Source organism: Pipra filicauda, unplaced genomic scaffold (assembly GCF_003945595.2).
Source record: "Pipra filicauda isolate LSUMZ 115617 unplaced genomic scaffold, ASM394559v2 scaffold210_size2929891_pilon, whole genome shotgun sequence".
In the NCBI taxonomy this organism is placed as follows: Eukaryota; Metazoa; Chordata; class Aves; order Passeriformes; family Pipridae; genus Pipra; species Pipra filicauda.
Genome location: NW_024104322.1, coordinates 39,333 through 62,540, shown reverse-complemented (window position 1 = coordinate 62,540; position 23,208 = coordinate 39,333). Strand labels below are relative to the sequence as shown.

General features: G+C 39.6%; 1 protein-coding gene across 2 annotated transcripts; it reads left to right on the top strand.

Annotated features, from left to right (window-relative positions):
- Window positions 1-195: 195 nt before the first annotated feature.
- On the top strand, window positions 196-22,336 carry ANXA11 (annexin A11). Of its 2 annotated transcripts, none has more exons than XM_039381005.1 (15): window positions 196-287; window positions 9,028-9,088; window positions 10,174-10,286; window positions 11,616-11,957; window positions 12,478-12,565; window positions 12,962-13,056; window positions 13,501-13,614; window positions 14,729-14,819; window positions 14,936-15,015; window positions 15,195-15,251; window positions 16,150-16,243; window positions 17,002-17,097; window positions 18,618-18,637; window positions 19,677-19,735; window positions 20,319-20,405. In XM_039381005.1, the coding sequence occupies exons 2-14, from the start codon at window positions 9,037-9,039 to the stop codon at window positions 19,731-19,733; spliced, it is 1,299 nt and encodes a 432-aa protein (XP_039236939.1). In that variant the 5' UTR covers window positions 196-287; window positions 9,028-9,036; the 3' UTR covers window positions 19,734-19,735; window positions 20,319-20,405. The 2 variants fall into 2 exon arrangements, with proteins under 2 accessions (XP_039236939.1, XP_027576458.1); XM_027720657.2 differs by lacking the exon at window positions 18,618-18,637 and adding an exon at window positions 21,582-22,336 and having other exon boundaries at window positions 197-287; window positions 20,319-20,441.
- The last annotated feature ends 872 nt before the right edge of the window (window positions 22,337-23,208 follow it).

The following is a 23,208-nucleotide window of genomic DNA, read 5'->3' as shown; positions in this document are numbered from 1 at the left end:
GCCCCTCGCTGGAAGCCGCCTCTCGCTCGGACCTGCTGTGCTGTGTTTCCAGCCCCGGCCGGTGCCCGCTCCCGGCCCGGGCGCCTCCCCGGCGCTGCCGCCGCGCCCGGCCCGTTCCGCCGCGCCCGCCCCCGGCCCGCCCCGCACCGCGGCGGGGAGGGCGAAGGAGCCGGGGCCGCAGCGGCTCCTCCTCCTCCTCCTGCTCCTCCTGGCGCTCCCCGGCCCCGCCCGCAGCGCCCCGAGCAGCCGGGACGGGCGGCGGCAGCAGCGGCTCCCGAGCACCCGCGGTAGGCGCGACCCCCGCGGCGGGACGGGACGGGACGGGGGTGACGGACAGCCCGTGTGCGGGGCCGTGCGGTGTCCCCGCAGGGACGGGGACCTTGGGGCGGCAGGAGCCGGGGTGACGGGCAGCGGCCCGGGGCTGGGCGTAGGGGAGGTCGGGGCGTCCTGGAGCTCCGCGGTTGGTAGGAAACGACTCCCGTTTCCTAGGGAAATGGGGTGGTTTCGGAGGACAAGAGGTGTTTTGCTGTTGTCGTTGCAGTTCGGTACTTTGCCTGTGCCCGTGTCTTATCTCGAGCTTGTAATTTAGATGTGTACAGTTAGAAAGCAGCCTAAGATGGTAGGCTGGACATTACGCAATGCTTTTTTTTTTTTTTTTTAATTCCCCTCCGCCCCTCGAAGGTCCCATTTTGCAAACTTCAGAACTTTACTACCTCTTATACTTTACTACTTCTTATACGGCATGTACTTAGAGTGCCTTCGAGACACTTAAGTGTCTTAAAACCAACACTCTTCAACTCTTGCTACGTGTGTGCGACATAAAACCACACAAACATCTTGAAGAAAGATGAAGTTCCCTCTCTGTCCCCATCCTGTTTCTGGGCAGTAAGGGAGTATTTTCGTGGGATATGTTTTTCTTTTTTTCATAGATTAATGGTAGTTCCTGGAAGCTCCTTCCTGATAAGGAGGGACAGCGTTCTGGAGGGAGTGGCAGAAGCATGTAAGGCAGCTCAGCCTAAAAGGGAGCCGGATGCACTGAGGCAGAAAGACTGAGGTGAAGGTGTGGAGAGAAAGCAGACTGGCGAGAGAGAAGAAAAGTGCTGGTGCAGTGTGTTTTGATGGAGGAGCTCGTTATTAGGGTTTATGCATCTAAAAGCCTGGCTGCTGTAGGAGGTTTGTTCCCTGGCAACCCCAGCACAGTTATTTTCTGTTGAGTGAGTCAGTGCTTTACTGGAGCACTCACAGTAACATCAGAAACAGTACAAAACTAGTGTGAGTGTATGCCTGCTGTAAGGCTTGAGTGTATGAACGCTTTCCCCCTAGCTTGGCTATTTCTATGATTTCCTGTTTTGCAAGCTGCTGTGAGAGTCATGCGGACCACTCTCCTCCCACTGATGCAGCAGGGTAACTTGCACTGAGCATTGCTTCCCGTTTCACCTGTGGCCCTGTTCCCACTGCATTTCTGCTGATTTTTTTTCTTCCTGAAAGTGCCTCTAGCTACTTCTTGTGACTTCTTTCCCCCCTGCTCCCAAAGCACTGGGAGAATTTGTTGTATAGAATACCATAAAGATTCAGCAAGATTTTGAAGGGCCTAATGATTTTATGTCAACAATATTTATGCATCTTTCTTGTCTGACCTCAATATGAGACCTCAGTATGAGGTCAGAGGCCAAAATGCCTCTGTGAATCTGTACTTAAAGTTTCTGGAGTAGTCATCACATTCATTCATACGCTTTGTCACTTCTTTAGCTTGTTCTCTATAGTCCCCAGAAGTTTTGACTCATTAGACTGGAAATTCTGTGAAATGTCAGAAGTCACTAAAAGATATAATGAAATGAGCAGTGGCATGAATATATTTCATGGGGGCCTTTATGTAGTCAAATAAAAAACATGGTAAAGATGTAGCATTAGGTAACAACTTAAAATACTGAACTTGATCTACTACAAAAAGTCAAGCCAAGAAGTCTGTCTGCTTTGAACTTCACAGGAGATGCTGTTTCCTAGACCTCTAGCAAGTCTTGAAAGATGGAGCTTCCAGAGGGTCTGTTCAGTAACATTGCATTAATCAGAGCTAAGACAGAGCTTATATAGTTCTAGCTCTGTTATAGAGATCTAGGGATAAAAAAGGAAGCTGAAGTTAAAGCAGAGTTGTAATTGAAAACAGCAGATGGTTTAATTGTGGCTACAGAAATAGCAGGGCTTCTGAACAATTTGAAAGTTTCATTTATGTTTAGCCAAGGCTTTATGTAATCATCCATAGAAACTTTTCTGTCAGCTTCAAATTGCAGTTAAAGGCTTCCATTACATTAAATATAAAACTGAATAATGGCATCAGTGTAATTTCTTTTTTTTTTATTTCAGACATTTATGTCAACTACCTTGAAACATGTTTCTTATTGGATATATTTTAAAAATGTATTCTGTAAACTGTTGGAAATAAGGACAGAGACTTGTTAGCTGTATGTAGTGACTTTTGTTTTGAGTTTCTCTTGAAGAATGTGGCAAAAGACTTTTTTGGAGGGAAAAAAAAGGAGGAAAAAGCTGCATGTTTACCCTTCAGTGAGCAACACTTTCACCTATTTGAAACTGGAATTGTTGTCACGCACAGAAGTGAAGGTCGTCCCTTTGCTTTTGCCAGTTTGTTTGAAAGCAGGTGTGTTTGATGTAAATGCTGAATTTCCTTCAGGCAGTTGCCCAAGCTGGGAAGAATGTAATGCAGTGGTAAAAGCAAATCAAAGGACAGCAATAACAGTGCTGCCTATGCTTAGCAGCTGTTTTTTTGTTTGTATATGTGAAATTGTATCCACGCTGTTCAGCTGTCACAGATGCTGAGTGTGGACCAGTGTTAGTCACTAGATTGTGTAAAGTTAGACTGAATAAAACAAACACAAGCCCACACAGCCCCACTACTTGGCTGTTCCCCCTGCAGTGCAGAGTGTTAGTGGTGTCTGATACGTAACAATGTTCTTTTCTAAGACACACAAAGAAAGTGAACGAAGTCCCTGCCAGATACTGCCTCTTTTTTTCCCTTGTGCTTTCTCTGACTGAGAGAGGAGATACTGTCTTATTCTTAAGGGAGGGTTAAAAGTGGTTTAGTTTTTGGGGTTTTGTTTGTTTGTTTTTTTCTTTTAGTACAAAGTGTGGGTGTGGTGGGGTTTTTTTGAGGGCATCGGGGAAGTGTTGCTGGTAGGTCATTCTGTTCTTAGCTCAGCTGTTCTCTTGAGGAAGCACCGGACTTCACCATTTCCTTTCTTTTTTGGAGTCATTAACTCAGTTCAGCTGTAGGAGAGGTGGGCATCTGATTCAGGCTTTTGGATCTGAACTTCTGGCAGGCTTAAGAACTGTCAAACAAATCAATCCCATATTAAAAATATAAATGAGTTTTAAAGCTTCTGAAGGCGTCTGTTTGTGCTAAAACTTTACTACAGCCGTACAGTCAACATGCATATGAAGTGATACTCACTGTGATTAATTTCTGCATCCCAAAGAGCTCTGACTTGGGTGAAAAAGCATGTTAGTTTTGAACTTTGGGCTTGCCAATTGCTCTAGATTAGGTGCTTAAGTTACTTGAAACAGACAGCACAAATATCCCTGTTATTGTTGCTAGAGATAACAACTTTAAGCTTGGAAAATTGCACTTATTGTGTAAACAGTGCACCTCTCTATAGTGCGAGTAACTGGTTATTGGCTACATTTGACAGTGTTTTAAAAATACTCGGTTTTCTATTAGCTAGGAGAATAAATGCACCTTACAAATGTTAGGATTTAGGGGTAAAAATAGTTACTTTTCAGTGGTACATTTTTAGGACCAAAGCTTGCTATATCAAGTGCAGGCTAGGTTTGAAGGCCATTGTCTTGCTTTCTTTTCACAATGCTTGTTGTGAAATACCTGTCTTTCTAGTTTACTACCCTAAATTCGCTCTTTCTTGAGCAAGTCTGTTCCTGAAAGAATTAATGAGCTGTAAATCAGTAATTCTTTATAATCCGGAATGAATGGGGGGGGGGGTGGTGTCCATTACTCACTGATGAGTGGTAATCTTCCTGGTGTTGCTGGACAGCTGCATGTGTAAGCCTTCCCTGTCTAGAAAGCATGAAAGCCATCACCTTTATGAAAAAGCTGATATATTTGCACACTTATATTTATCTGTGGTGTCCTGAGGCTGTCAGCCTGGTGCGGGGCACAGAGATTTTGTGAGCAGTGTACGGTACATCCATACAGCCTTTAGCTAAGGTCCTGTGCAGGTCCTGTCAGTGTGCCTGTCTTTGGCGAGTTGTCACTTGGACAACTTGCTGTTATTTGGCTTCTTCTGCAGCCCAAACAGCGTAAATGTGGGAAGTATTGTCAGAGGACTTTTGTCATCCTTTTGTTCTGTTGCCTCGCAGGGCTGGGGAACGCTGGAACCCTCCTGCTTTTGCAGTGGGGCTACTGCCTGGCTTTGTGCTTCAGGCTTGGGCACAGCAACTAATTAAAAATCGTTGGTGTGAAATGAAGTATCAGGTATTTTTCTAGTAATTGTTTTAGGGTACTGAACGTTACACTATTGCTTTAGTTCATGCAGTAACTGGTATGTACCTATTCTGACTTGCACAATGTAAAAACTTTGTTCTTGCATGGTGGAACTTAAAATAGAGGAGCATAAATCCCTGAGGCATTAGTCAATTGGGAACATAATTCAGACTATTTATAGCATGACTGGTTTTTGCAACAAATTATTTCTATGACAAGTTATGAGTTTGAAATAGAACAATCCCATTCCATTGTTTCTTCAAACATCTCATAAACTTAATTTAGTATTATTTTTTGCTTCTTACGTTGTTTGGAGAGTGTATTTGTGTTGTTGTATGTGTTTTGACTTGCAATACTGTCCTTGGAATATTTAAAATACAAGAGTGTGCTACAAAAGGAAACACTTGGATCAGGGCAGAGTAGGAAGCCAAAGTGAAATCACCCTCTTGGAATTAACTCATGTTTTTGCTGCACATGGATCTTGAAAGTCCTTGCAGCTCAATTAAGTTCTTTGGGTTTTGTTGCCTTGAGCATATGTGTAGGGCTTCTATCACTGAAAAAGTGTAGCTCAGTTGTGGCTTATGTGTCTGTCTTCCCATTCAGCTTTTCTTTGTTGGGCTGGTAACTGCTCTACTTTACTTTGACTAGATTTGCAAGTGCTACCTTTGTGATGCTCTTCCCTGTTCCCTGCTTATGCCAGGAGGTCAAAAAGTGCCAGCTTATCTTCCAGTAGAGTATTTCTATAATAGTAATAATTATGATGATATGAATTAGAAAAATCATTGAAACTAGCAGTACTCCTGAGTTGCAATACTAGCATGCAATTGAAATGGAGAGTTTTTTAAAGAAAACCTTATTTGAATTTGTTTCTGTTTTGCCATCTCTTCAGAGCTGGTTTGGGTTTTTTTAAGGAAAGTTTTTCTATAGGAAGTGGATGATATACTAGTACTCTTTAAATATATGTTCTTGGATGAAGCCCAGTAAAGGTGAGCAATGAGTGATAAGATCTGTGTAAAAGAGTTTTCTTGAGTTTTGGGTGGCATGAAATTAGCCCTGTTGGAAGAGGAACCCATTCTACTACATTATTTTTTTGATAGTGAAAAGAAGACTAGACAGGGAGTCACATACACAGAAGACTTAATGAGAAACTAAAATTGCAGGGCTTTTTATCTGTCAGGATGAAAAATATTTCACCTGGTACAAGAGAGAACAACTTGTGTGCTGCAGTGCTTGAGTCAAAGATGAATCTTGCTCAGGCTCGTAAAATAGCAGTTAGCTGGTATGATGCTGACTGTGGCTTGTCCTTGTCTTGCAAAAACGCAGCGGTGGATGCCTCAGTTCATATCTGATGAAAAACGACAGTGTATTGTAAGGTGATAAATTCTGTTCTGCTGGTTTCACAATCAGGGATCAGTCTCAGAGCAGGCACCGTAATTTATAGCTTTAGGCTGCCTTTTCTACTGTATCCTGGTAATTAACCTTGTGGAGGAGTAAAGGCCAAGGGTTTCGCTTTACTCGATGTTCCCCGTGAAATGGGCATAATTAAACTAATTATTTTTGACAAATAAAGGTCACGGTTTTTCATCCGTTTTTTTGTCCTCAGATTATTTGAACCTTGGCATAGCTGGACCCTGAACAGCAGTCACTAAATAAATTCCAGCAATGGGCGTGAACGCAGTTGCTGATCTTATTTCTGTTGTACCTTGAAACAGAAGTTTTCTGGCAGCCTTACAATTTTATTCTTTACTTCTGCCGTTGTTATATGTAATTTGTATTTTTGATACAAATTTTGATACAAATTTCTTTTTCTGCCGTGCTGTGTCTTAGAGAAGCATATTTTGAAGATTCCTATTGAAAGTATATTACAGATTTAATCTCTTATGAGCAGGTCTGTTTCCTCTTACCTTTGCCAAGCAGCAGGAAAATGCTGAAGAGCCTGAGCACTTCATGGCTTGCAGTGTGAAGCATGATAGTGATCAATGTTCACTGTGGCAGTAAAACCTCAGATCTTTATTTATAGAGTCCTGAGGTCGATCTCCAGGACTGAACACTGGGAATAGGGAGAGGACCTTAACAGTATTTGTTCTGTATTTCCTTCAGGGCACTCCCTCTTTCCATGTGTGGTTTGGTTGTTTGGATTTTTTCCTCCACTACTTTTTTTATGACTGAGCAAACACAGACCTTGCTGTTCCTGTATCCTCCCACGCAATATTTGTATAGCAGGGTGGATTTCTGTATCTTCTGTTCCCTGACCTGTGTCACCACTTTGTTGTCAGCAGCCAACTGCTGCTCGTCACTGACAGTTTTAGTAAGATGTGGATGTAGCATCAGAAAGTTTGGAAGATGGGATTAGAAGATGAAATGGAGACAAGGTTGTGGGAATGGTTGGGAAACTTACCTTTCTATGTTAATATTTCTTAAGTTAGAGAGCTGGCCAACAGAGACTCGGTGAACTACAGAAAAGATGGTCATCAGGGAAGTTTCTGAACATGAGAAGTCAGTGTGTTTGTGTATCTAGTTTGCCTGGAATCAAACCAGTCTGGGAAAATTTCCCCTTGGAAAGGTCCTGGATAAATACAGTGTTTGAAAGAAGCAAGTGGATGATTTTTATATAGAGAGTAACATTTTTTTCCAGATTGCTGATGAAGTTAGGTGTTACTTCTCAACCTCAGCTTTAATTGCCAAAAGACTCTTTTAATTTTTTTTTCAATTTAAAAATTAATATTCTACATAGGATTAAAAGCAAGCAAACAACCTTGCTAAGAAAAACAAGGTCTATCCCACCCTCTGCCACAAAAAAAAAAGCCTTTTGCCTTAAATTTGTACCTAAAGCTTTATTGAAAAGGCATCCTACAATTTTTTTGAGTATCCTGTCATTATTGTATTTGCATGTGAAGCTAAAAAATAAAAAATAATTATAGTTGCACCCAAAGAAATAAAATTCATTGCAGTGCTGTAATAATTTGTATCTAAAAATGTACACATTGACATTATGCATGCTAAGAATCTAGATTCTGTGGGGGGTTTTTGTTTGTTTTTTTGACTGACTTGGTAATAATTGTTTTTTATTTTTTATGCTTTATTATGTAAAGCCTATTACTGAATTAGAGAGGCTCTGAAGTGCCAGACTGCCTTCTCTTGAATTTTTTTTTTATCTTTTTTTTTGTTCTGACCTCTCTCCTGTCCCATACACCTGTATCTGCTGAGAAGCTGTGTTTGCTTATTGAGTCTGTTAGACACTTTACATACTGGAGTAGGTAAGGTAGGGTTATAACTTCTGGTCTCCTCTGTTCATTGCAGTTTCTCTTAGATAATTTCTCTCTCCTTAAATTTAAATTAGTGCATGCAGCATGAAGTCCAAACAGTTTTTAAATAAATTGAAGATTCCCTAATTGTATTTTCTTTACTAAAAATAAAAAAAAAAGGTGTTTTTCCATTCCACTGTTGCTGTGCAAAAGAGCCATGCAAACCAGAAAGTTAATATGATTATGCAAAATGAAAACAATTCCACAAGAACAGCACCACCACCCCCACCCCCACCCCCCGCAACGCAAACCAAATCCAAAACAAAACTCCACAGCTGAAATCCAAAACATGGCAAAACAAGCCAGATGCAAAAGGTAGTGCTTTAGGGGAAAGAGGGGAAAAAACCCCAAAGGAATAGTTTGCACAGCAGTTCTAAAAATAGACAATAGGAATTGTCACTAAAAATAACCTCTAAAAAGTTAAGATTCATTGTGGATGTTTTCTTCATCTGGCACAAGCTCCTTGAGTTACTTTTACCATTGTTCCTGGGAGTTGTTCTGTTTAAAATAAGGCCTTTTGTATTCTGGAAGACAGTTTTAATTTTGTCCTTCATTTAGCTGTTCTTCCTTTTTGACCTCCACTTCTATTTTGAACATCTAATGACTCTGTGCACTTCTGTGCTGACAGAGGCACTATCCATTTTGAGAGATCCAATTTGTTGTAGTGATCTTACCCTGTCAGTAGACCCTTCATATTTTATGACAATGCTGCAAGCATGAAGGTGTATCCCTTGTGCTTCTTACTCTGACCTTGCACTTTAGCAGATGTCTGCATTTAGATGCCTTCTAACACTTCTCATACAGTTACTCACTTGAGATGTAGCTTGTTTGTCAAATGATTTTTCTACTCTTGATTAATCAGACTGTTCTGTATGAGCTGCAAACTTATGGAGATTTTAATAGCTCAATAAAGGAAGCATGTTCAAGTAATACATCCTAATCAACAGAACAGACCAAGTAAGCAGTAAGTAGCAACTGGAACAAATAAGTAAAGTAGTCTGAGGAGTGACTCTGGAACTACTTAGCTATCTGAATATGTTTATTAGTCCAGCAGAAAGAATGGTAAAGAGGTTTCTCAGAGAAAAGCCTGGGCAGAGTGGGCAGTTTGTGTCTAAATTTTGGTAATTGGCTACTGCATACATGTTGCCTCTTAGTTGTATGTGATGTAATGAGTGAAGCATTACACAAATTAACTGTATCACACGTGCTTTTCAGATCTTTGCAATGAGTTACCCAGGCTATCCCCCAGCGGGTGGATATCCACCAGCAGCACCAGGTAAGTTGCTTAGATGAAGTAAACATTAGATGGCACTGGTGGTCTGGAGTGGAAAGATGGCATGGACGAAGAACAAGACTGCAGGGTGTTTTCTTGACTCACCAAAGCTCTCTTTGTGCTCTTGTTAAGTCCTGTTTCATCTGTGCTGGGGGTTCTGATTTATCTAATATGTGTGTTCTGCCACGTGCTCATATAAAGTCCATTTTCATTCATCTCAGATGAAGCACACAGCACTAGGAGATGGTCACAGTTTGACAAAATTCAGAAAGTGTCAAGGATCTGTTGGTACTGAGTCATGAAGGTAGCTAGTGAGAAAAACAAGTATGGGGAGGAATCAGTCACACTACTTAAAACCATATCCCACAAAGAATTAGGCTCTTTATTATGAAATTATCCTTAATTCACTATTCTTAGGCAGATGGTTGCATATGGAAGGCAGAGTGCTGTTAAAAAGGGTAGCAATTATAACAATACCAAGCTGATGAAATATGCAATTATTGCTTGGTTGTCAGGGTGAACTTTACAGTTTTTAGTATTGTTGGTAGAAAGAAAGTGGCCAGTTGGATTTGGGCAAGCTAACTCAGGAAGGGAAAGTGATGTACAGTGAGAAGCCAGACTACCGGGGAGGATAAACTCTATTTCTCAGCAGAGTATTCTGGCTTAAGTTAGACCACACTGCTGTGTGCAGCCAAGTTTTATGACTTGGGTATCTGTTAATGGACCGTCGTGCTCTGTGGGCATCTCTCAAATTTGCAGCATCAGTGGAATTAATACTGTCTTCCTACTGGAATACTTGGACAACTTGATAGTTAAGTGAAACTACTCTCTAGTCAAAATATGGTGTTTACAGTGTTAAGTCTTGAGTGTTAACCTTGAAATAGGTTTGGAGTTGTAAATGAGACCTTACAGATTTGGACATGACTAGAAATATCCAGTGAAATTTCTCTTTATATAATAATTGCACTGCTGCCTTGCACCTCTTCAGTTGATTTTCCTGTAGTGTTGAACACACATTAGAAATTTAAGTGGTAGGAAATTTAAAAAAGTGTAGTTTCTTGTTTCAGTGCAGCTGTGTTTGATTTCAGGTAGCAGTCCTTGGGGTGGTGCTGCCTATCCACCTTCAAATCCACCTCCAATTGGTCTGGAAAATGTGTCTGGCTATGCCAACCAGTTCAATCCCAGCCAGATGGCTGGAATGGTGAGTTTGCTTTCATTTAATGTGTTTTACTGTGACTTCCTTAAGTGCAAAGTTGTGTTTCTGGCACTGTCACTGTCAAGTTTATCACTTGAATTCTGTGCCTTTATGTCTAATCTGTTTAGGTAGTGAGCATTCAATATCATCTCTTGAAGAAAACGGTTGCTGCAAGCTATTCCTTCTTTTAGGAAAACAGCACTAGTTAAATGTTGATTTAAGAGTCTAGCTTCAAAAGTCATGGACATAAAACTAATATAACTTGGCTTTTGCTGTGCAGAGGAGTGGGGAAAAAGACTATTAACACAGAGTATCCTCTGTTAATATATTCACATTGGCAAATACAGTCCAGATTTTGCCTGTTACCTGGATTTTGCCCAGTCAGAGTAGGGAGGTATCAATGACTCATCCTTGAAAAGAATATAGGGTTGACTATCTCTTATAAGCACTGATGTTTAACAGATGGAAGTAAAAACCTTTTACATTGATTGAAGAAAATGCAGACATTTCCAGGGTGATTTTTTTTTTTCCATAGAACAGAAGTGAGTGACACTTCTGACAACTTTAGTCTTCAGAAATCTGTTCTGCTGCATAACGAATGCAGTTTTAGGAAGACATTTGCATTATAGATGCCTTCCTGAGGCACTGATTAAGTGAAGCGATTTGGCAGCCAGCAGGCAAAATGAGCAACAAACTATCTGGGGTGCACATGGCAATAATCCACAGCAAGTAGCTTCTGATAATACTGCAGTCACTAAATGTCAGTTCTGGTCCCTCTGTAGAAGAGGGGTCGAGCTTGTCACGCGGGGAGATGATATTGATGTGATGTATCTTTGTGCAGTTTCTGCAGAAGTCTTTCCAAATGTAGTCTGTGAAATCCTGCAAGTTGTAAACTACTAACACATCGAATGTCTATAAAACAGCCAAAGGTTGCTCAGAGTAAGACCCTTGCACTCAGGGGATGCTGTGATCATGCAAGGCAGCCATGGACAGAGAAAGATTAAGCATAGGTTTGTGTTGCTGGGATTATTTGGCTTAAGTTTTTAGAATCAGAGGTGTGTGGCCATGGATATGCTTTGGTGTGAGTGGTGTGGGATGCAGTGGCAGTTGTGTTTGTTGGCTCTGCTGATGGTCACAGTAAAGCAAGAGTCAACTGAACACAGGCAGGTTTTATCCATCCTCCTTGCTAGTAAGGCATGATCAGTGCAAAGTTCTTTTATAGATGTGTGTCTGTCTGTGTTGGTGAGGGGGGAGGTTGTATTGTGTTGAGCACGTTACTGAAACTCAGCTGTCTGTACCCCTTTCTTTCTCTTGCTGTATTGGCTGTCACTGCAGGCAGCCAACCTGGCAGGGACCTTTGGAGGAAATGCACCACAAGGCATGTATCCTTCAACACCTGGGGGTTATCCACCAGTCCCTCCAGGTGGCTTTGGGCAACCTCCACCAGGACAGCAGCCCTCCTATGGGGGGTATCCACCATCAGGAATGCCAGCTTACCCAGGATACCCAGGCCAGCCTGCACCACCGCCTGGTCAGCAGCCTATGAACTACCCAGGACAACCACCAGCAGCTTACCCAGGGCAGCAGCCCATGCCAAATTATCCACCAGGTCCAGCTGTGAATCCATCTATACCCTCTTACTCAGGAACTACAGGGCCTGCAGTCTCTCCTGTAACAGTAAGAGCATTCACTGCTTTTTTTTTTTTTTTCAAGATGTATATGTTTCTCTGCATTTCCTTCATTGTAGTAGTGTAAACCAATCCTCAAATTGAAAATAAAGTTATGAAAAGAAGTTTGAGTGAAGAGAGAGAGAGAACCTTTTCAGATGGAACAATATAGGGGCATGTGACTGGAAATGAATGCTGTTTTACTGCATTATCCAAGAAGAAAGATTCTATGTGAATTCAAATTTAAGGAATCTTGCCTTTCCTAACTTTATGAAGTATTGCCAGTTGTATGTACAGTATCATCAACCTTAATTACTGGACAGCAGATTTAATATCAATGAACCTTCTTGACCTTGCATTAATTCGTGTGTAGAAATGAGCAAATTTTTTTAGGTAGGGTTGTTTTGAGTTCTTTCTATTACTTTACTCACAAAAAGAAAATGGGTAACAGTAGGCATCTTTCCAAAGTAGTAAAACACAGTATTTTACTGTTTAATGCTAATATGCAACTCAATTTGATCTCATTTTAGCATGGAAACCGAGGCACAATCACCGATGCACCGGGTTTTGACCCTCTGAAGGATGCAGAAGTCTTAAGGAAGGCCATGAAGGGATTAGGTGAGCAGTCTGTGGATTTACATTTCAGTTAAAAGTAGAATTGCAGCTTGATTCAGCACTGATCTTTCTCCATTGTTGCACATGTACTGAGTGGGATAGTTCACATGTGATTGTCCTTGGTTATCAGAAAAATCATTGCAAGTTCTTGTAGGCATAAACAACATAATGAGTTTGGTTTAGTTTTTTCTTGGTTTTTTTTGTTGTTGTTCTTCCTGTGTTTGATTGGGGGTAGAGCTTGAAGTTCTGTGGCCGTATGCAAGAGTAGGTACTGTAGATGATTTAAAGGCATGCATGTCCTTCAGCTGGGTTCAGAAGAGTTTAGGATCAAATGGAAGCAGAAAGCTGAGTCCTCACATGACGTGCTGCTCATTCTGTGGTGTCTGTGTGCCCGTACAGGAACCGATGAGCAAGCCATTATCGACTGCCTTGGAAGTCGTTCGAACAAGCAGCGGCAGCAGATAATGCTGTCCTTCAAAACAGCTTATGGGAAGGTACGTACGTCGGGAGAACAGAGGGAAGAAGGAACATGAGCCTGCATTCCTTCAGTGGAAGTCAGAAGGCTTAGTGCTGGGAAAAAAAGGATTGGAAAGAGCTTTAGGGGAAGATGGTTTGTAAGCCATAGCCTGCTCAGGGTGCTACTTTTTACCCACTCTTGAATTCTTCATGCAGTGTTTCAGATAAAACACGTAAAACAGTTTCTCTCCTAAATCGTTACTTTTACTCTTTGATCTGTGCAGTCTATTTAATTGGACCTTAATTACCTCAATGTACATATTACATTATTCTGGTTTTAGTGTTAAGTGGAACAGCTTTACTTTGAAGATACATTATTGGCGCTTGTGCATAAAGAATTCTAATTAAAATGCATATTTTTCATGTTTACTTTTGTTAAGTTTGGCCTTTATGCATTTTTCCTTGTTTTTCCTTGTCATTAGGATTTGATCAAGGATCTCAAGTCTGAGCTATCAGGTAACTTTGAGAAGACAATCTTGGCAATGATGAAGACACCTGTCATGTTTGATGCTTATGAAATCAAGGAAGCTATAAAGGTTTGTGTAGGAGATACAAATTTTTAAGATAGAGGAAATAGCTGAGCTGCTAAAATATTTGGTTGCCATTTAAAAGCTTAGACTTACCTTCCCTCCTCTGTGTCCAGATGTTCAACCCACTGTTTGACTGTTCTGTACTCTGTTTCTTGGAAATATATGATAATAAAATGGAGAAATGTTGTTCCCATAGGTTAAGGGTAGAGACTTATTTGATAGGTTTGTGTTGTAACAAAAAATATATTGATAAAGAAATACTCAGAAAAGGCAGAAACCGAGTTCTAACAGTCTCTGCAGTTAATTTGTTACATAGTCTTGAGTAAGGCACTGAGGCAGCTCTCTTCTAAGCCAGCCACTGTATGGGGAGCCTTTATTTTTGGGGTTTTGCTTAGAGCTGTAATAGAACTGGTTATGAACCCGCTCAAATTAAGGGTTTCCAGGGACTTTACACTTGGTACTCAAGAATAGTTCAGAACATTATTTTCACAAACATTTTGGTCAGTGTGTACCTTTTTTTTATCTTTTTGCCCACCTCAAAAGTGTGTTTTCCTATCTCATGCTGAACCTTCTCTAAAATATTAATGGAAGTTTTGAGTACTTCATAGCAATCAGACTATTTTATAAACATTTAGATTTTTTTAAAGAAAACCAGGTCAAACATTTGTATTTTAAGACAATGTTTGAATGAAGGTCAGTACATGTATTTATGTGATCTTTAGTCACAATATGAAACTATCTATGAGGATGAAATAATATTAGCTGTATTGTAATTGCAAATGCTATCTATTAGTTAGTGATAGTTACCTGTTAGAATCAACAAATTAATCATTAATGGTAAAAAAAAAAGGATTCTTAAAATGTCTTAAATCTGGGATGAAGGATGACATTTTTTTAAATGAAAGCTTGTTATCATAATTTCAATTATCTGTTCAATTTTGTATCTTTAATACATATCTGTCTTAGAAACATCATTAGTAACATTTAAATTGCTTTGTCTTTTTCTATACAAGGTTATATTCTGATTTTTTTTATATAATTTTATTACATTTCTTTTATACTAGGTTGTAGGAGACAGATGAGAATCTGACATCTGTTTTCTCCTTATGCCTTGTTTCAGGGTGTTGGCACAGATGAAAATTGTCTCATTGAAATCTTAGCTTCTCGCAGTAACGAGCATATTCAGGAACTCAACAGGGTCTATAAAGCAGGTTAGATTTGCTCCATACAAATTTTCTTCCTTTTCTTACTTAATCACTGACTGATAATATGAATTTAGGAAATGAGCAGGGATGTGTGATGGTTCATGATTGCATCTCTTTTCCAGAATTTAAGAAAACGCTGGAGGAAGCAATAAAAAGTGACACATCTGGACACTTTCAGAGGCTTTTAGTTTCACTTTCTCAGGTACTTGCCTGCTGGGATTTTGGAATTTGGTTTGTGTGTGTGTTTGTAGGTGAGGGTTTTTTGGTTCGTTGGTTTTGCTTTGTTTTTGTTTGGTTGGTTTTTTTGTTGTTGTTGTTTTAATTTGAAAGGAGCCCATCAAAGCCTATCAGTGACACTTCTGTATCTTCTAATCCTTTCAGGGAAACAGAGATGAAAGTACAACTGTTGACATGTCTCTTGTCCAGAGAGATGTGCAGGTCAGTGGAAATGCTTCATCATTTCTAAGTACAGTGAACTCAATACACTGAAATTTGACTGTGTGGTTTCTGCTTACCCTTAGTTTTAGACACCTTGTGACTTCTCCTAATGTAGTGCTTAAGTTTCAGTGGATGGAAGTGATATGAAAAGCCCTGACAGAGCATTAGAGCCATGTAGGTGTGTTAACAGAGGTGAAGCTCTTGGTTATAGAGTCCATAGGATATTTTACTTCCATTCTGTCAAGCTCTCTGGGTTTTCCAAGTGTTGGATGATGCCATTGTACTGTTTATTAAGGAAATTGCCCAAAGAGATTTGAGGTGATATGTGTATGCATTAAATTTTAATCTATTCAACACCTGCTTTAGCTTTTATGTGTTATTTAAGGAACTCTAGATTTTTGCAGCAAATAAGGTGCTTGTATTTAGTAATGCTTGCCCTGTTGCTTTTCCTGTATGTTCCATTTCCTCACATAGCAAAGGGAAAACCCTGGTTCATTTTAGCTTACTACTGTCATTTAAATAGCAATGTAATTAGCTTTCTACATAGTATGCCTTAGCCAAAAGACAAGAATGTCCCAGAACACACCTAGAGGTGTAGAAAAAAAGCTAGATGTAAGGACTACTAGGAAGAACAGTTTTCAGGTACTTTTTAAACAATTTCCCTTCCTTTAGTAATCTGGAGCTCTTGTGTTTGAGCATCAAGATAGAAACAAGCAGAACGTATTATAGGAAAGTTAGAACTAGTTGCTGTTTATTGCTTGCTCCTGTTTTCCAGCAGTACATAAGCTAAGAAATAAATATAAAAAGTGGAGAGGCTGTAAGGAAGCAAATCTGTAACTCAGCTGTTCAGCCTGACTACGTATCTGAGTAATGAAGCGTGAATTCCCTCCCTGCTTAGGAGTTGTATGCAGCTGGAGAGAACCGTCTAGGAACTGATGAATCCAAGTTCAATGCCATTCTGTGTGCAAGAAGCAGGGCCCACCTCAGAGCAGGTAATGGTGTCTGAAACAAGTGGGAACTTGATTCTGTTGTGTGTAATGGTGAAAATGTACAACATCACTCTGTCCCTGAATTTCCCCCATCTGTAAAATGAGCACAGTGAGATATCAGTGAAAAGCAGGGTGAATTCTGCTTTGAAAAGGCTGAACAAATGCTGCACATTGTAGTCATCTTGTTTAAATATCAGAGCAGGTAGAGGTCATACTTGTTCAAATGTTTCTCTGACAAAAGAATAGAAAAACTAGAGTTGTTTCAGTTTTGCATACTTGTGTTGTGCACAAGACACTTGCAACCTTCCCTTCCCTTTTTACTTGTTAGTATTAGGTGTAAATCAGTCTGTAGTGGTGGGAATGTTTTAGTAACTACATAGAACTTTTAAAATGTTCTGTTGGGGTATTGAGGTACTTGAATGTAGGAAAGGGGTGTGTATGAGAACCTGAATATTTTCTTCTTAATTTTATTGACACCCAAAGCCTTTTCTAGAAGAATTTTCACTATTTCCCTTACAATGGTTTCTTGGTCTAGCCCTTTAATCAGAAGGACAGAACTAGACAAGCTAGAAAGAGCAAGATAAGGTGTAAATGGAACAATATGCTTGATAGCCCAGTGTTAGTCTTTGAGACACTAAAACTTGTGTGAATACATCACAGTGTCAAGTTGAGAAACACGATTTAAAGTGAAGCCATCCAGCATGTACCAACACCACCCATTTTTGCAAAGCTAACTCCTGAAAACTCTCTTTTCTTAACAGTCTTCAGTGAGTACCAGAGGATGTGTAACCGGGACATTGAGAAAAGCATATGTCGCGAAATGTCTGGAGACCTGGAGAAGGGCATGCTGGCTGTGGGTATGTGTCATCTCAGCAAGTTCATTTCTGGTATTCTGCTGCAGCTGAATTGGCTCACATGGCATCTGTGGCTTCAGATAAGGATGTTCTTGTTGGCAATAATTCCAGTTTCCTGCTTTTCACGTTGAGCTTTCTGTGAAGTCACTTGTGGTTGGTAAAGTGGGGCACTTAATTCACCTCAAAATGACAGATCAGGCTTTTGCTGCAGGCAACTACAGAATTTAAATTTCACATGTTAAAATGAGGAGAGAATAATTAACTGTACTTGACACTGTTTTGAGAAGTGAAGAGAACCTGTACCAACTGCTGAGTCAGTGAGAATGGAGTATTTGAGACAGCCTTGGAAATCCAGCAAAATATAGGCATTGACTCTGATTAGTTACCTCTGCCTCCTTTTAATAGAAAGAAAACTTAAATTTGATCACAAAGGGGTTATTTTTTTCACATTTCCTGTGTTTACAGATTTGTTAAATCTTTGTTTTTAATTGCCTCCAGTACTGAGGAGTGAAAAATCTTACCTCAGATCTACTGCTGTCCCTTCAGAGGTCGTCATTGATTTCCATGAGGTTGGGACAAGGCCTCCAGTTGTGTAGTAGTTTTATCTGAAATGTTTTATTCTAGATATAGTTGTGAGCCACTTTCTTGTCTTTTGTCTTTACATCTCCATTTCTTTTTACGTTTATTACTGTAAACATACTGTGGTACCTAGAGCTCCTACTTTAAAGGTGTTTTTCTTTGGTTTTGAATATGATAGTGATATAACAAAAAGCCATAAAAAAAATCCCAAACCGAAAACCAGACACAAAAAAAACCCCAAAACTCCTACCAAAACAGGAAAAGTGAACTTTGCATCACTTGGAAATGAGATACGAGAGGATATTTGGCTCAACCACAGCAAATTTTTTTCACTGAAGTTTCCAACAAAATCTTTCAAAATGGGAATCAGTTTTAAAAGCTTAATTTTTTCTCACCTCTTTTGTACATATGTGAACTATGTAACTGCTGTTCTTACTCTGCTTGCCACAGTGGCACTATACTGGTCTTTTAATGACCCAAACTGAGTCTAGCTCATTGTATGTGATACATTTTCAGACCTTTTCCAGAATTCAAAATTTGTCACCTCAGAAAGTACTGTTAGAAAACCAAGCTTAGGGAAAAGAGGTATTTCACAGTGTCTGTAGTAAAAGATTGCCTTGGTAAAGAAACTTTATTCTCAGAGTTTGGAAGTCATTTGACTTAATGGAGCTTTGCAGTGACTTGACAGGTCTCCATGTAGATACAGATTCAAAACTGAGACTGTGTCTTGCAAACAAGTCATTAGCCTTCAGAACAAGGCTTGTCATTAATATTCACTGAATAACTCCCTTTATTGAATAGATTTTGTGGAGTTTTTTCTATTTATATGTATATGCACATATATCTAAATCAGTCAATGATGTTAACATCATTTGTTCTGTGAACCTTATTTGCAGGAAAAAAAGGTTTTCTAATTGAAAATATTTAATTTTGCTTTCTTTTAGCTTTCTGGATTGTACAACTGGTAACTAACAATAACATCTTTAAACATCTTAAAGTGCAAGTGTGTTGTTTTAGCTAAATACAGTGATACAGAAATGTGCATTTCATTTTGTCATTCGTTTTTGAGTAGTATTATATGTATCATTGACAGTTGTGTGATGAACTGCTATCTCTCATCTACATTTTCCTACTCAGAAAAGTACTTCTTCCTATATAGAATGTGTGTTGCCGTGAAATAATATTTAGGTTTACCCCTTTGGTTCTGTATTGATTTTGTGTGATTGATTTTGATACCCTTCTGTGCTATAAGATGTAAAGTGTGGTCTGTGTTCTCTGTAGTTTGCCACAGATTGCATGATTGTTTACTTGTAACCAACATTGCATCAATGTGTAGATTTCAATTCTGATGAGTGATGGAGGATTCTTTCGTTATCCTGATTAACATGACAGTGATTTGATTTAGATTTTGCTCTTTCAGATTTCTAATGAACTGTGCTAATTAAATATAAAATCCAGTCATTACTAAATGAGCACATTAAGAATTTTTCAGTCCTAATGAACTTGGTGGCTAAAATAGAACTTTAAAATAAGGGTTGTGACAGCTCACCCTTAAGAGGAAGGAAGCACCTAAGATTCTCTGCTATCGTAGGTGGCCACACTTTGCACATGCATGACTAGAAAATTCATAACTAAGAAGAAGCTAGGAGCACTATATGTTCTTTCAAGTCTTCTGCCACCTTCCCATCCCTTCTTTTTCCTTCATAAGCAAGAATCTCGTCATTTGACTTTGAAGGTTCATTTTGGCTGCTTCACACTGGATGGTTTCTGGTGACAGAAAAGCTTGCTTTGAGCCATGAAGTGTAGGTTCTTTAACTTTATTGCAGCTACTGTTTGGATTAAAAAACATTTCAGTGACTAACAGAAGGAGTGGAAGCTGCACTGTATCAAGTGTATGTTTATTTAAAATTAAAGCATGTGACTGTGTAGGATAAACTGAAAAAATTACTGAGTTCTGATCGAGGAGGAATGGCTGATTTCTGTAATACTGTTTCTTTTTGCAGTTAAGTGTCTCAAGAACACACCAGCTTTTTTTGCAGAGAGATTACAGAAAGCTATGAAGGTAAGTGCCTATGACAAGTTACATAAACTTATAGTGTGGGTTTTTTTTAATTCTTGTACAGCTCATTGGAATGAACTGTTCATCTGAAGGGATTACATTTTTTAGTGGGCAGATGACTAACAGGATGCAGTCATTATTATGAAAGGCTGGAAAAATCTAGCTAATTTGATCCACTTAACAGAGAGATGAATACAACCATACGTAAAACAAAGTCTTCACTTGGTAAAACACAAATATGCTTAAAACTAATTGAAATTGGTATATCTTAAGTAGGAAGGTCTAGAAGAAATAAATAAATAGGCCATTAAACTTACTAAATTTTCCTGTCCCCTTGTACCACTGTCAGTCCCCTTTCTTTTTCGAACTGTTCTTGTGCAAAGAAATTACTTAGTGTCCAACCGTGAAATTTAATTTGTTGAAGCGTGATAGGCCAAATTCTTTTCAAGCTTACTGAAGTCAGTGGGGTTATGCTAGTCAACAGGCATTTTTGGGGGGATGAGTTATTTTATCTTTAACCAGTGCTGTAACATACAGCGTTTCCACCCATCATTAATACGTTACATTGCTGGTTGGTTTGTTTCAGGGAGCAGGAACAAAAGACAGGACTCTGATCCGAATCATGGTGTCGCGCAGCGAGGTTGACCTGCTGGACATACGTGCAGAATACAAGCGGATGTACGGCAGATCTCTCTACACAGATATCACTGTAAGACTTGGAGATTTTTATCTTTCCTGCCACGACATCCTTTATGGGGGTGGATACTGACACTGAGTAGCTGTTAACTGCTCTGAGTGTAGCTGGCTGTGTTGGTTTGCTGCATTGGTGGGGATAGTGGAGGCTGACGTGGCAGAGAACAGACAGCACTTGCTTTTGCATGGGGGTAGATGAGCTAGAAATGGGAAGGAAGCTAACAGACAAGGAAAGGGAAATTGGTCTAGAGGGGTTTCAGAGACCTGGTTTCAAGTCTGGTCTCTGTCCCAGTCTCTGAATATGATCTTGTAGAAGCCACTCAGTCCTCCTACTCAGCTGAGTAACAGTGGTGCTCTACTTCATATGTGTGTTGAAAGAATGTAAAGCTCCTAAAAATCTTGTAGAGGATTTCTTTCTCTTGAAAATACAAGATTTTGGAAGGAGACTAAACTTCAGATTCTTTCGCAGTTGATCCACCATCCTACTGTTGTTAAGAGCCTTAACAACAGTCAGGAGGGTGCCTGGACAATGGCAGGGTAGTACGAGCTGGAGGGAAGTGACTGGTGCCACTTTCATTTACCTTGTAATGAGGGTGCCAAATCTGTTAAGCCCCCGTTTATTCCTTCTGCTGTTGACACTGAGGGGCTGTAACTTGGTGGCATTTAGAAAGAATCCTGCAAAGATTCTGAAGGAATAGGTGTGTGCCAAATGTCTTGATTTGCTTGCCAGCAACTGTATGGCGTTGCTGCCATTTGCCATTTGAGGATTACCCAGCAGGAGCTTTTCCCAAGTGTGTAACTCTGAAGGAGTGCTTCTATGATAATAGTTGCATGCCCTGTAACCACCAATGTATGAGTAAAAAGCAGTGAGACACTGGTGGGAAAGCTGTGCATCTTTTCCCTCCACACTTCTCCTTTGTTCTGACGTTCAGAAACAGAACAGGCCATACCCATTTAATGGATTGAACTTAATCAAAACTTGGTTTCAGTAAATATGGAGCATGCATATGCACAGTTATGTATATGTAAACTCTGCTTCTTATTTCTGTAAAAGTAGAGCCAAATCATCCCTGGAAAGAAAGTTCTTAGTTCTTCAGCCCTGGCTTCATCTCTTTTGGTTGTTCTTTAACTTTTCTTTTTCTGCGTTCCTTTCCAGGGTGATACTTCAGGAGACTACCGGAAAATCCTACTCAAGTTGTGTGGTGGAAATGACTAAATGGAGCATTGAGCTTTTCTTAAAAAGCTTCTATTTTCATGTTTTTGCTGTAAAGCATCTTTTTTTCTCCAAAAGTAAATGTGTAATGACCTGTTTCTTCTAAAGCAATTGCATTTTAAAAGATAATATTGCATATATCTTCAGTTCAAAAATAGTAGGTAATAAATGCCAAAACCACCCAAAATACCAAGCTTATGTGCCATCTGCTCAGGATTCTGTATAGCACTCTCAGCAATCCGTGAATGGCAGGTCATTATTTCTTTTCTGCTTATATCATGCTGAAATAATGTTTGTTTTATAAAACAAGAATCACAGTTGTATGATTTAAGGTGTTGTTTTGTATAAACATTGCATGCCATTTTAATGCAAGTTTTATATATACGGTATGCAGAGTTGGTTTCAGGCTGTCTGACTCCCTGATATGTGGAGATAGCAGCTTGAGTTTTTGTGTCTAATTAAGACACAAAAGAAGTTTTAAAGAAGTTTTGTCAAGTTCTGTTTTCTTTCCTTGATTCTTTTCAAGGAAGATGTGTTCCACATTTCATTCTTGCCAAGGCAACCTGTCACGAGGCAGTAGTAGTGTTTACAGCAGTAAGGATTCTATGGTTAATGTTTAAAGGTTTTGCACTGTGCCTTAAATATATGTATGTAAGAAGAGATTATGAAATTAAAGCTGTTTAAGTCTTTGCAGATTACGCTTTTTGATGTTCATGTTGATTTATTGTGTGAGTAATTACTTTATGTCACTTTCTTTTTCCATAGAAGCTCTCTGCTTGAATCTACAGGATTATTAGGAAACTGTTGGTACTTATTTGCTGTTGATGACCAATTGTCTGTACATGATATATGTAATCTGTAGTTATTGCTCAGTATTTTCACTTTTGCATGTTGTATTTTATCTTATTCTTGGAACTCTGAATTTTTGTTCTCTGCTAGCATGGATGGCATCTCTCCAGCTTGTCAGTCTCAAAAATAGAAACATCTAGAGGAAAAAAGTACAAGGGGGAAGACTTTTTTCTAACTAGGTCAGTGAGAATAGGCTGCTTGTTAATCAAGAACATGCAAACTCCTCTTATTTCACACACATAGGCATGCACTGTCTCTGTTGTGTAAGGGCCAGGCAGGTCCTTTTTCCTAGAAGTTGTGTTGCTGTTTGTCTTGAAAGAAAATGGTGATGTTGTGGATTTAATTCTTGATTGTATTGTCAGTATGGCAAGGGAGAAGAGTGTAGAGATTATAGAATATGGTAGCTGTGTGTCCACATGACAAATTCTGGCCAGGATGTGCTGACAGGACTCCTGTTTCAGTCAGTGGCAGCAACATGACTTATGTCCAAAGCCAAACTGCTCCATACACTCATTTCTGTCAGACAATCTGAGCATGTCTTGAGTGGAAACTGCAGCTGAAAGTGTATCTTCATTGGTTAGCACCAATAGCAAGAGTTCATTTCTTTGCCAGGGAAGAAGGAAGCTTTTGAATTCAGGGAAGTTTGTTAGCTGTGCTGTAGTCACAGACACCATCTGATCTTGTTTTCTTACTGACAATGCTGTATTTGAAATGCAGTTTT